Source organism: Phyllobates terribilis, unplaced genomic scaffold (genome assembly GCF_046119375.1).
Source record: "Phyllobates terribilis strain yellow unplaced genomic scaffold, ASM4611937v1 Scaffold_25__1_contigs__length_18738178, whole genome shotgun sequence".
Taxonomy (NCBI): Eukaryota; Metazoa; Chordata; class Amphibia; order Anura; family Dendrobatidae; genus Phyllobates; species Phyllobates terribilis.
The window spans coordinates 2,283,517-2,297,108 of record NW_027362785.1 but is presented as its reverse complement, the minus strand read 5'-3'; the positions used below and the strand labels follow the sequence as shown (position 1 = coordinate 2,297,108).

Below are 13,592 nucleotides of genomic sequence, written 5' to 3'. Positions count from 1 at the left end.
GTGGGGACATTATACAGTGTGGGAGCTAATGTGGGGGTCATTATACAGTGTGGGAGCTAATGTGACGGACATTATACAGAGTGGGAGCTAATGTGGGGGTCATTATACATTGTGAGAGCTAATGTGGGGGTCATTATACAGAGTGGGAGCTAATGTGGGGGTCATTATACAGTGTGAGAGCTAATGTGAGGGTCATTATACAGTGTGAGAGCTAATGTGGGGGTCATTATACTGTGTGAGAGCTAATGTGGGGGTCATTATACAGTGTGGGAGCTAATGTGGGGGTCATTATACTGTGTGAGAGCTAATGTGGGGGTCATTATACAGTGTGAGAGCTAATGTGGGGGTCATTATACAGTGTGGGAGCTAATGTGGGGGTCATTATACAGTGTGAGGGCTAATGTGGGGGTCATTATACTGTGTGAGAGCTAATGTGAGGGTCATTATACAGTGTGGGAGCTAATGTGGGGGTCATTATACTGTGTGAGAGCTAATGTGAGGGTCATTATACAGTGTGAGAGCTAATGTGGGGGTCATTATACAGTGTGAGAGCTAATGTGAGGGACATTATACAGTGTGAGGGCTAATGTGGGGGTCATTATACAGTGTGGGAGCTAATGTGGGGGTCATTGTACAGTGTGGGAGCTAATGTGAGGGTCATTATACAGTGTGAGAGCTAATGTGGGGGTCATTATACAGTGTGGGAGCTAATGTGAGGGTCATTATACTGTGTGAGAGCTAATGTGAGGGTCATTATACTGTGTGGGAGCTAATGTGGGGGTCATTATACAGTGTGGGAGCTAATGTGAGGGTCATTATACTGTGTGAGAGCTAATGTGAGGGTCATTATACAGTGTGGGAGCTAATGTGGGGGTCATTATACAGTGTGAGAGCTAATGTGAGGGTCATTATACAGTGTACAGGCTATTATGGGGGCCATTATACAGTGTGGGAGCTAATGTGGGGACCATTATACAGTGTGGGAGCTAATGTGGGGGTCATTATACAGTGTGAGAGCTAATGTGGGGGTCATTATACAGTGTACAGGCTATTATGGGGGCCATTATACAGTGTGGGAGCTAATGTGGGGACCATTATACAGTGTGGGAGCTAATGTGGGGGTCATTATACAGTGTGGAAGCTAATGTGGGGGGTCATTATACAGTGTGGGAGCTAATGTGGGGGTCATTATACAGTGTGGAAGCTAATGTGGGGGTCATTATACAGTGTGGGAGCTAATGTGGGGGGTCATTATACAGTGTGGGAGCTAATGTGGGGGTCATTATACAGTGTGGAAGCTAATGTGGGGGTCATTATACAGTGTGGGAGCTAATGTGGGGGTCATTATACAGTGTGAGGGCTAATGTGGGGACCATTATACAGTGTGGGAGCTAATGTGGGGGTCATTATACAGTGTGGGAGCTAATGTGGGGGGTCATTATACAGTGTGAGGGCTAATGTGGGGACCATTATACAGTGTGGGAGCTAATGTTGGGGCCATAATACAGAGTGGGAGCAAATGTGGGGGCCATTATACAGCGTGGGAGCGAATGTGAGGGACATTATACAGTGTGAGGGCTAATGTGGGGACCATTATACAGTGTGGGAGCTAATGTGGGGGTCATTATACAGTGTGGAAGCTAATGTGGGGGTCATTATACAGTGTGGGAGCTAATGTGGGGGTCATTATACAGTGTGAGAGCTAATGTGAGGGACATTATACAGAGTGGGAGCTAATGTGGGGGTCATTATACAGTGTGAGGGCTAATGTGGGGACCATTATACAGTGTGGGAGCTAATGTGGGGACCATTATACAGTGTGGGAGCTAATGTGGGGGTCATTATACAGTGTGGGAGCTAATGTGGGGGTCATTATACAGTGTGGGAGCTAATGTGGGGGTCATTATACAGTGTGGGAGCTAATGTGGGGGTCATTATACAGTGTGGGAGCTAATGTGGGGGTCATTATACAGTGTGGGAGCTAATGTGGGGGTCATTATACAGTGTGGGAGCTAATGTGGGGGGTCATTATACAGTGTGGGAGCTAATGTGAGGGTCATTATACAGTGTGGGAGCTAATGTGGGGGTCATTATACATTGTGGGAGCTAATGTGGGGGTCATTATACAGTGTGGGAGCTAATGTGGGGGGTCATTATACAGTGTGGGAGCTAATGTGGGGGTCATTATACAGTGTGGGAGCTAATGTGGGGGTCATTATACAGTGTGGAAGCTAATGTGGGGGTCATTATACAGTGTGGGAGCTAATGTGGGGGTCATTATACAGTGTGGGAGCTAATGTGGGGGTCATTATACAGTGTGAGAGCTAATGTGAGGGACATTATACAGAGTGGGAGCTAATGTGGGGGTCATTATACAGTGTGAGGGCTAATGTGGGGGTCATTATACAGTGTGAGAGCTAATGTGAGGGACATTATACAGAGTGGGAGCTAATGTGGGGGTCATTATACAGTGTGAGGGCTAATGTGGGGACCATTATACAGTGTGGGAGCTAATGTGGGGACCATTATACAGTGTGGGAGCTAATGTGGGGGTCATTATACAGTGTGGGAGCTAATGTGGGGGTCATTATACAGTGTGGGAGCTAATGTGGGGGTCATTATACAGTGTGGGAGCTAATGTGGGGGTCATTATACAGTGGGAGCTAATGTGGGGGTCATTATACAGTGTGGGAGCTAATGTGGGGGTCATTATACAGTGTGGGAGCTAATGTGGGGGGTCATTATACAGTGTGGGAGCTAATGTGAGGGTCATTATACAGTGTGGGAGCTAATGTGGGGGTCATTATACATTGTGGGAGCTAATGTGGGGGTCATTATACAGTGTGGGAGCTAATGTGGGGGGTCATTATACAGTGTGGGAGCTAATGTGGGGGTCATTATACAGTGTGGGAGCTAATGTGGGGGTCATTATACAGTGTGGAAGCTAATGTGGGGGTCATTATACAGTGTGGGAGCTAATGTGGGGGTCATTATACAGTGTGGGAGCTAATGTGGGGGTCATTATACAGTGTGAGAGCTAATGTGAGGGACATTATACAGAGTGGGAGCTAATGTGGGGGTCATTATACAGTGTGAGGGCTAATGTGGGGGTCATTATACAGTGTGAGAGCTAATGTGAGGGACATTATACAGAGTGGGAGCTAATGTGGGGGTCATTGTACAGTGTTGGAGCTAATGTGGGGGGTCATTATACAGTGTGAGAGCTAATGTGGGGGTCATTATACAGTGTGGGAGCTAATGTGGGGACCATTATACAGTGTGGGAGCTAATGTGGGGGTCATTATACAGTGTGAGGGCTAATGTGGGGGTCATTATACAGTGTGGGAGCTAATGTGGGGACCATTATACAGAGTGGGAGCTAATGTGGGGGTCATTATACAGTGTGAGAGCTAATGTGAGGGACATTATACAGTGTGAGGGCTAATGTGGGGACCATTATACAGTGTGGGAGCTAATGTGGGGGTCATTATACAGTGTGGGAGGTAATGTGGGGGTCATTATACAGTGTGGGAGCTAATGTGGGGGGTCATTATAGAGAGCGTAGGGCAGCTGTGGGTGCATCATAGTGTGTGTATAGGGGAGCTGTACATTGGGGAACTCAGTCACTATTAAACGTTAAATGGGCACTTATGAAGCATCATTGTTATAGGGGCACTCTGAGTATTGTGACTGTCAAAGGTGCACATGGGGCATTATTAAATTCTAGGGGCAAAATGTGGAGACCGTTTTCTAGGGCAATTGTACAGGGCATTATTATATATTCTAGGAGGCAATTTTACCATTTAGAGAGCACAAAGGAAGCATTATTATTCTGTAGGGGCACAGTGGTGGACATTGTTATGTGGGGCAGTAAGAGGAGCTGTTTTTGTGCCACACAGCAGGTGCAGTAATAGGGACACATGCAGCTACAGCTCAGTATTGGGGTATCAGCAGGATGAGGGGTTTGTGCCGGTTAGAAATAGAGGGGGACGGTGCAGGAAATGTGAGAAGTCAGATGGAAAAGACGGGAGAAGTGAACGACTCTATCAGAAAGAACTACAGCACTCGTATCTACCACTATATGGTCACCGTATGGCGGTAATATCACTGTTGGCCTTTGTATAGTGATTTATTTTCAGTAGTAGCGTGGTCATCAGCTGAGGTTCTAATTTTTGGGGGATTGTGTCCCACTTGTTGTTGATTCTTCCCCAAAAAATTTGAATTTGATATCTTTATGTTTGAAGCCAGAAATGTGGCAAAAGGTAGAAAAGTTCAAGGGGGGCAAATACTTTCTCAATGCACTGTATATGCTGCATATACGCCACATGTAGCGCCCAATGCAATGTGACCGGCAGTCCTCACCTGACAGCGTAGGTCATCCGGTCGGGGCGCAGCGCCCTCATCATGCACAGCCTCTGAAGGGCGCTCTTGTTTTTCCATTCTTGGGGGAACTTCTCCTTCTCCGGACATTCGGACTCTACAAACTTCTTCCAACGCTTGGCCGATCCTTCTATGTCTCGGTCCAGGTTCCTGAACTCGTCCATGGTGGACAGAGCCTGTGGGGAAGCGGAGGATGGTGAGGAGGTCCCGCTTATCCTGAGACGCCTTAATCATGACCGTATAGAGGACGCAGGGAGTCAATGTAGCAGTTTTGGCCACACACGACTTTACTAATGCGTCTGTGGCCCCCATTAGACTGCAGACAGGAGGGGGCACTCTCATCAGCATCTCCTGCCAATGGCAATTGTACAGGAGCAGCGGGGGACGTCCTGTGTCGGTATGTATGTACAGCGGGGGGCGTCCTGTGTCGGTATGTATGTACGGCGGGGGGCATCCTGTGTCGGTATGTACGTACGGTGGGGGGCGTCTTTTGTCAGTATGTATGTACAGCGGGAGGCGTCCTGTATCGGTATGTATGTACAGCGGAGGGCGTCCTGTATCGGTATGTATGTACAGCGGGAGGCGTCTTTTGTCGGTATGTATGTACAGCGGGAGGCGTCTTTTGTCGGTATGTATGTACAGCGGGGGGGCGTCCTGTATCGGTATGTATGTACAGCGGGAGGCGTCTTTTGTCAGTATGTATGTACGGCGGGGGGGCGTCCTGTGTCGGTATGTATGAATGGTGGGGCGTCCTGTGTCGGTATGTATGTACGGCGGGGGGCGTATGTATGTATGGTGGGGCGTCCTGTGTCGGTATGTATGTACGGCGGGGGGCGTCCTGTGTCGGTATGTACGTACGGTGGGGGGCGTCTTTTGTCAGTATGTATGTACAGCTGGAGGCGTCCTGTATCGGTATGTATGTACAGCTGGAGGCGTCCTGTATCGGTATGTATGTACAGCGGGAGGCGTCTTTTGTCGGTATGTATGTACAGCGGGAGGCGTCTTTTGTCGGTATGTATGTACAGCGGGGGGCGTCTTTTGTCGGTATGTATGTACAGCGGGGGGCGTCTTTTGTCAGTATGTATGTACAGCGGGGGGGCGTCCTGTATCGGTATGTATGTACAGCGGGAGGCGTCCTGTATCGGTATGTATGTACAGCGGGGGGCGTCTTTTGTCGGTTTGTATGTACAGCAGGGGGTGTCTTTTGTCGGTATGTATGTACAGCGGGGGGCGTCTTTTGTCAGTATGTATGTACAGCGGGGGGGCGTCCTGTATCGGTATGTATGTACAGCGGGAGGCGTCCTGTATCGGTATGTATGTACAGCAGGGGGTGTCTTTTGTCGGTATGTATGTACAGCGGGGGGCGTCTTTTGTCGGTATGTATGTACAGCGGGGAGCGTCTTTTGTCGGTATGTATGTACAGCGGGAGGCGTCTTTTGTCGGTATGTATGTACGGCGGGGGGGCGTCCTGTGTCGGTATGTATGAATGGTGGGGCGTCCTGTGTCGGTATGTATGTACGGCGGGGGGCGTATGTATGTATGGTGGGGCGTCCTGTGTCGGTATGTATGTACGGCGGGGGGCGTCCTGTGTCGGTATGTACGTACGGTGGGGGGCGTCTTTTGTCAGTATGTATGTACAGCTGGAGGCGTCCTGTATCGGTATGTATGTACAGCTGGAGGCGTCCTGTATCGGTATGTATGTACAGCGGGAGGCGTCTTTTGTCGGTATGTATGTACAGCGGGAGTCGTCTTTTGTCGGTATGTATGTACAGCGGGGGGCGTCTTTTGTCGGTATGTATGTACAGCGGGGGGCGTCATGTATCAGTATGTATGTACAGCGGGAGGCGTCCTGTATCGGTATGTATGTACAGCAGGGGGTGTCTTTTGTCGGTATGTATGTACAGCGGGGGGCGTCTTTTGTCGGTATGTATGTACAGCGGGGAGCGTCTTTTGTCGGTATGTATGTACAGCGGGAGGCGTCTTTTGTCGGTATGTATGTACAGCGGGAGGCGTCTTTTGTCGTACAGCAGGGGGCGTCTTGTCGGTATGTATGTACAGCGGGGGGCGTCTTTTGTCGGTATGTATGTACAGCGGAAGGCGTCTTTTGTCGGTATGTATGTACAGCGGGGAGCGTCCTGTATCGGTATGTATGTACAGCGGGGGCGTCTTGTATCGGATTGTATGTACTGCGGGAGGCGTCCTGTATCGGTATGTATCTACAGCGGGGGGTGTCTTTTGTCGGTATGTATGTACGGTGGGGGGCGTCCTATATCGGTATGTATGTACAGCGGGAGGCGTCTTTTGTCGGTATGTATGTACAGCGGGAGGAGTCTTTTGTCGGTATGTATGTACAGCGGGAGGCGTGCTGTATCGGTATGTATGTACAGCGGGGGGCGTCCTGTATCGGTATGTATGTACAGCGGGAGGCGTCCTGTGTCGGTATGTATGTACAGCGGGGGTTGTCTTTTGTCAGTATGTATGTACAGCGGGAGGCGTCTTTTGTCGGTATGTATGTACAGCGGGAGGCGTCCTGTATCGGTATGTATGTACAGCGGGAGGCGTCCTGTATCGGTATGTATGTACAGCGGGAGGCGTCCTGTGTCGGTATGTATGTACAGTGGGGAGCGTCTTTTGTCGGTATGTATGTACAGCGGGAGGCGTCTTTTGTCGGTATGTATGCACAGCGGGGGGCGTCTTTTGTCAGTATGTATGTACAGCGGGGGGGCGTCCTGTATCGGTATGTATGTACAGAGGGAGGCGTCCTGTGTCGGTATGTATGTACAGCGGGGGGCGTCTTTTGTCAGTATGTATGTACAGCGGGAAGCGTCTTTTGTCGGTATGTATGTACAGCGGGGGGCGTCTTTTGTCGGTATGTATGTACAGCGGGAGGCGTCCTGTATCGGTATGTATGTACAGCAGGGGGGCGTCTTTTGTTGGTATGTATGTACAGCGGGGGGGCGTCCTGTGTCGGTATGTATGTACAGCGGGGGGCGTCCTGTATCGGTATGTACGTACAGTGGGGGGCGTCTTTTGTCAGTATGTATGTACAGCGGGGGGGCGTCCTGTATCGGTATGTATGTACAGCGGGGGGCGTCTTTTGTCGGTATGTATGTACAGCGGGGGGAGTCCTGTGTCGGTATGTATGTACAGCGGAGAGTGTCCTGTGTCTGTATGTATGTACAGCGGGGGGCGTCTTTTGTCGGTATGTATGTACAGCGGGAGGCGTCCTGTGTCGGTATGTATGTACAGCGGGGAGCGTCTTTTGTCGGTATGTATGTACAGCGGGAGGCGTCTTTTTTGTCGGTATGTATGTACAGCGGGGGGCGTCTTTTGTCGGTATGTATGTACAGCGGGAGGCGTCCTGTATCAGTATGTATGTACAGTGGGAGGCGTCCTGTATCGGTATGTATGTACAGCAGGGGGGCGTCTTTTGTTGGTATGTATGTACAGCGGGGGGGCGTCCTGTGTCGGTATGTATGTACAGCGGGGGCGTCCTGTATCGGTATGTACGTACAGCGGGGGGCGTCCTGTGTCAGTATGTATGTACAGCGGGGGCGTCTTTTGTCGGTATGTATGTACAGCGGGGGCGTCTTTTGTCGGTATGTATGTACAGTGGGGGGCGTCTTTTGTCGGTATGTATGTACAGCTGGAGGCGTCCTGTATCGGCATGTATGTACAGCGGGAGGCGTCTTTTGTCGGTATATATGTACAGCGGGAGGCGTCTTTTGTCGGTATGTATGTACGGCGGGGGGCGTCCTGTGTCGGTATGTATGTACAGCGGAGAGTGTCCTGTGTCTGTATGTACGGCGGGGGGCGTCCTGTGTCGGTATGTACGTACGGTGGGGGGCGTCTTTTGTCGGTATGTATGTACAGCTGGAGGCGTCCTGTATCGGTATGTATGTACAGCTGGAGGCGTCCTGTATCGGTATGTATGTACAGCGGGAGGCGTCTTTTGTCGGTATGTATGTACGGCGGGGGGGCGTCCTGTGTCGGTATGTATGTATGGTGGGGGGCGTCTTTTGTCGGATTGTATGTACTGCGGGAGGCGTCCTGTATCGGTATGTATCTACAGCGGGGGGTGTCTTTTGTCGGTATGTATGTACGGTGGGGGGCGTCCTATATCGGTATGTATGTACAGCGGGAGGCGTCTTTTGTCGGTATGTATGTACAGCGGGAGGAGTCTTTTGTCGGTATGTATGTACAGCGGGAGGCGTGCTGTATCGGTATGTATGTAAAGCGGGGGGCGTCCTGTATCGGTATGTATGTACAGCGGGAGGCGTCCTGTGTCGGTATGTATGTACAGCGGGGGTTGTCTTTTGTCAGTATGTATGTACAGCGGGAGGCGTCTTTTGTCGGTATGTATGTACAGCGGGAGGCGTCCTGTATCGGTATGTATGTACAGCGGGAGGCGTCCTGTGTCGGTATGTATGTACAGTGGGGAGCGTCTTTTGTCGGTATGTATGTACAGCGGGAGGCGTCTTTTGTCAGTATGTATGCACAGCGGGGGGCGTCTTTTGTCAGTATGTATGTACAGCGGGGGGGCGTCCTGTATCGGTATGTATGTACAGAGGGAGGCGTCCTGTGTCGGTATGTATGTACAGCGGGGGGCGTCTTTTGTCAGTATGTATGTACAGCGGGAAGCGTCTTTTGTCGGTATGTATGTACAGCGGGGGGCGTCTTTTGTCGGTATGTATGTACAGCGGGAGGCGTCCTGTATCGGTATGTATGTACAGCAGGGGGGCGTCTTTTGTTGGTATGTATGTACAGCGGGGGGGCGTCCTGTGTCGGTATGTATGTACAGCGGGGGGCGTCCTGTATCGGTATGTACGTACAGTGGGGGGCGTCTTTTGTCAGTATGTATGTACAGCGGGGGGGCGTCCTGTATCGGTATGTATGTACAGCGGGGGGCGTCTTTTGTCGGTATGTATGTACAGCGGGGGGAGTCCTGTGTCGGTATGTATGTACAGCGGAGAGTGTCCTGTGTCTGTATGTATGTACAGCGGGGGGCGTCTTTTGTCGGTATGTATGTACAGCGGGAGGCGTCCTGTGTCGGTATGTATGTACAGCGGGGAGCGTCTTTTGTCGGTATGTATGTACAGCGGGAGGCGTCTTTTGTCGGTATGTATGTACAGCGGGGGGCGTCTTTTGTCGGTATGTATGTACAGCGGGAGGCGTCCTGTATCAGTATGTATGTACAGCGGGAGGCGTCCTGTATCGGTATGTATGTACAGCAGGGGGGCGTCTTTTGTTGGTATGTATGTACAGCGGGGGGGCGTCCTGTGTCGGTATGTATGTACAGCGGGGGCGTCCTGTATCGGTATGTACATACAGCGGGGGGCGTCCTGTGTCAGTATGTATGTACAGCGGGGGCGTCTTTTGTCGGTATGTATGTACAGCGGGGGCATCTTTTGTCGGTATGTATGTACAGTGGGGGGCGTCTTTTGTCAGTATGTATGTACAGCGGGAGGCGTCCTGTATCGGTATGTATGTACAGCGGGGGGCGTCTTTTGTCGGTATGTATGTACAGCTGGAGGCGTCCTGTATCGGCATGTATGTACAGCGGGAGGCGTCTTTTGTCGGTATATATGTACAGCGGGAGGCGTCTTTTGTCGGTATGTATGTACGGCGGGGGGCGTCCTGTATCGGTATGTATGTACGGCGGGGGACGTCCTGTGTCGGTATGTCTGTACGGTGGGGGGCGTCTTTTGTCGGTATGTATGTACAGCGGAGGGCGTCCTGTGTCGGTATGTATGTACAGCGGAGAGTGTCCTGTGTCTGTATGTACGGCGGGGGGCGTCCTGTGTCGGTATGTACGTACGGTGGGGGGCGTCTTTTGTCGGTATGTATGTACAGCTGGAGGCGTCCTGTATCGGTATGTATGTACAGCTGGAGGCGTCCTGTATCGGTATGTATGTACAGCGGGAGGCGTCTTTTGTCGGTATTTATGTACGGCGGGGGGCGTCCTGTGTCGGTATGTATGTATGGTGGGGGGCGTCTTTTGTCGGTATGTATGTACAGCGGGGGGCGTCTTTTGTCGGTATGTATGTACAGCGGGGGGCGTCTTTTGTCAGTATTTATGTACAGCGGGGTGGCGTCCTGTATCGGTATGTATGTACAGCAGGGGGGCGTCTTTTGTTGGTATGTATGTACAGCGGGGGGGCGTCCTGTGTCGGTATGTATGTACAGCGGGGGGCGTCCTGTATTGGTATGTACGTACAGTGGGGGGCGTCTTTTGTCAGTATGTATGTACAGCGGGGGGGCGTCCTGTATCGGTATGTATGTACAGCGGGGGGCGTCTTTTGTCGGTATGTATGTACAGCGGGGGGAGTCCTGTGTCGGTATGTATGTACAGCGGAGAGTGTCCTGTGTCTGTATGTATGTACAGCGGGGGGCGTCTTTTGTCGGTATGTATGTACAGCGGGAGGCGTCCTGTGTCGGTATGTATGTACAGCGGGGAGCGTCTTTTGTCGGTATGTATGTACAGCGGGAGGCGTCTTTTGTCGGTATGTATGTACAGCGGGGGGCGTCTTTTGTCGGTATGTATGTACAGCGGGAGGCGTCCTGTATCAGTATGTATGTACAGCGGGAGGCGTCCTGTATCGGTATGTATGTACAGCAGGGGAGCGTCTTTTGTTGGTATGTATGTACAGCGGGGGGGCGTCCTGTGTCGGTATGTATGTACAGCGGGGGCGTCCTGTATCGGTATGTACGTACAGCGGGGGGCGTCCTGTGTCAGTATGTATGTACAGCGGGGGCGTCTTTTGTCGGTATGTATGTACAGCGGGGGCGTCTTTTGTCGGTATGTATGTACAGTGGGGGGCGTCTTTTGTCAGTATGTATGTACAGCGGGAGGCGTCCTGTATCGGTATGTATGTACAGCGGGGGGCGTCTTTTGTCGGTATGTATGTACAGCTGGAGGCGTCCTGTATCGGCATGTATGTACAGCGGGAGGCGTCTTTTGTCGGTATATATGTACAGCGGGAGGCGTCTTTTGTCGGTATGTATGTACGGCGGGGGGCGTCCTGTATCGGTATGTATGTACGGCGGGGGACGTCCTGTGTCGGTATGTATGTACGGTGGGGGGCGTCTTTTGTCGGTATGTATGTACAGCGGAGGGCGTCCTGTGTCGGTATGTATGTACAGCGGAGAGTGTCCTGTGTCTGTATGTACGGCGGGGGGCGTCCTGTGTCGGTATGTACGTACGGTGGGGGGCGTCTTTTGTCGGTATGTATGTACAGCTGGAGGCGTCCTGTATCGGTATGTATGTACAGCTGGAGGCGTCCTGTATCGGTATGTATGTACCGCGGGAGGCGTCTTTTGTCGGTATGTATGTACGGCGGGGGGGGCGTCCTGTGTCGGTATGTATGTATGGTGGGGGGCGTCTTTTGTCGGTATGTATGTACAGCGGGGGGCGTCTTTTGTCGGTATGTATGTACAGCGGGGGGCGTCTTTTGTCAGTATTTATGTACAGCGGGGTGGCGTCCTGTATCGGTATGTATGTACAGCGGGAGGCGTCCTGTATCGGTATGTATGTACAGCGGGAGGCGTCCTGTATCGGTATGTATGTACAGCGGGGGGTGTCTTTTGTCGGTATGTATGTACAGCGGGGGGCGTCTTTTGTCGGTATGTATGTACAGCGGGGAGCGTCTTGTGTCGGTATGTATGTACAGCGGGAGGCGTCTTTTGTCGGTATGTATGTACAGCGGGAGGCGTCTTTTGTCGGTATGTATGTACAGCAGGGGGCGTCTTTTGTCAGTATGTATGTACAGCGGGGGGCGTCATGTCGGTATGTATGTACAGCGGGGGGCGTCTTTTGTCGGTATGTATGTACAGCGGGAGGCGTCTTTTGTCGGTATGTATGTACAGCAGGGGGCGTCTTTTGTCAGTATGTATGTACAGCGGGGGGCGTCATGTCGGTATGTATGTACAGCGGGGGGCGTCTTTTGTCGGTATGTATGTACAGCGGGAGGCGTCTTTTGTCGGTATGTATGTACAGCGGGGGGCGTCTTTTGTCAGTATGTATGTACAGCGGGAGGCGTCCTGTATCAGTATGTATGTACAGCGGGAGGCGTCCTGTATCGGTATGTATGTAAAGCAGGGGGGCGTCTTTTGTTGGTATGTATGTACAGCGGGGGGCGTCCTGTGTCAGTATGTATGTACAGCGGGGGCGTCTTTTGTCGGTATGTATGTACAGCGGGGGCGTCTTTTGTCGGTATGTATGTACAGTGGGGGGCGTCTTTTGTCAGTATGTATGTACAGCGGGAGGCGTCCTGTATCGGTATGTATGTACAGCGGGGGGCGTCTTTTGTCGGTATGTATGTACAGCTGGAGGCGTCCTGTATCGGTATGTATGTACAGCGGGAGGCGTCTTTTGTCGGTATGTATGTACAGCGGGAGGCGTCTTTTGTCGGTATGTATGTACGGCGGGGGGCGTCCTGTGTCGGTATGTATGTATGGTGGGGGGCGTCTTTTGTCGGTATGGCTGTTCAGCGGGGGGCGTCTTTTGTCGGTATGTATGTACAGCGGGGGGCATCTTTTGTCAGTATGTATGTACAGCGGGGGGGCGTCCTGTGTCGGTATGTATGTACAGCGGGGGCGTCTTTTGTCGGTATGTATGTACAGCGGGGGGCGTCTTTTGTCGGTATGTATGTACGCACCCTGTGTCGGTATGTATGCAAAGCGGGGGGTGTCCTATATCGGTATGTATGTACAGCGGGGGGCGTCTTTTGTCAGTATGTATGACAGCGGGGGGGCGTCCTGTGTCGGTATGTATCTATGGTGGGGCGTCCTGTGTCGGTATGTATGTACGGCGGGGGGCGTCCTGTGTCGGTATGTACGTACGGTGGGGGGCGTCTTTTGTCAGTATGTATGTACAGCTGGAGGCGTCCTGTATCGGTATGTATGTACAGCTGGAGGCGTCCTGTATCGGTATGTATGTACAGCGGGAGGCATCTTTTGTCGGTATGTATGTACAGCGGGGGGCGTCTTTTGTCGGTATGTATGTACAGCGGGGGGCGTCTTTTGTCAGTATGTATGTACAGCGGGGGGGCGTCCTGTATCGGTATGTATGTACAGCGGGAGGCGTCCTGTATCGGTATGTATGTACAGCAGGGGGTGTCTTTTGTCGGTATGTATGTACAGCGGGGGGCGTCTTTTGTCAGTATGTATGTACAGCGGGGGGGCGTCCTGTATCGGTATGTATGTACAGCGGG

The 13,592-nt window shown here is 51.8% G+C and overlaps 1 protein-coding gene across 2 annotated transcripts in view; it reads right to left on the bottom strand.

Annotated features, from left to right (window-relative positions):
* The window catches only part of DNAH9 (dynein axonemal heavy chain 9), a 430,601-nt gene that overhangs the window by 48,696 nt on the left and 368,313 nt on the right, over nucleotides 1-13,592 (bottom strand). For both annotated transcript variants that reach the window (XM_073660252.1, XM_073660251.1), the window contains one exon: nucleotides 4,363-4,556. In XM_073660252.1, coding sequence (XP_073516353.1) covers nucleotides 4,363-4,556 — 194 coding nt within the window. The remainder of the gene's footprint in view (nucleotides 1-4,362; nucleotides 4,557-13,592) is intronic.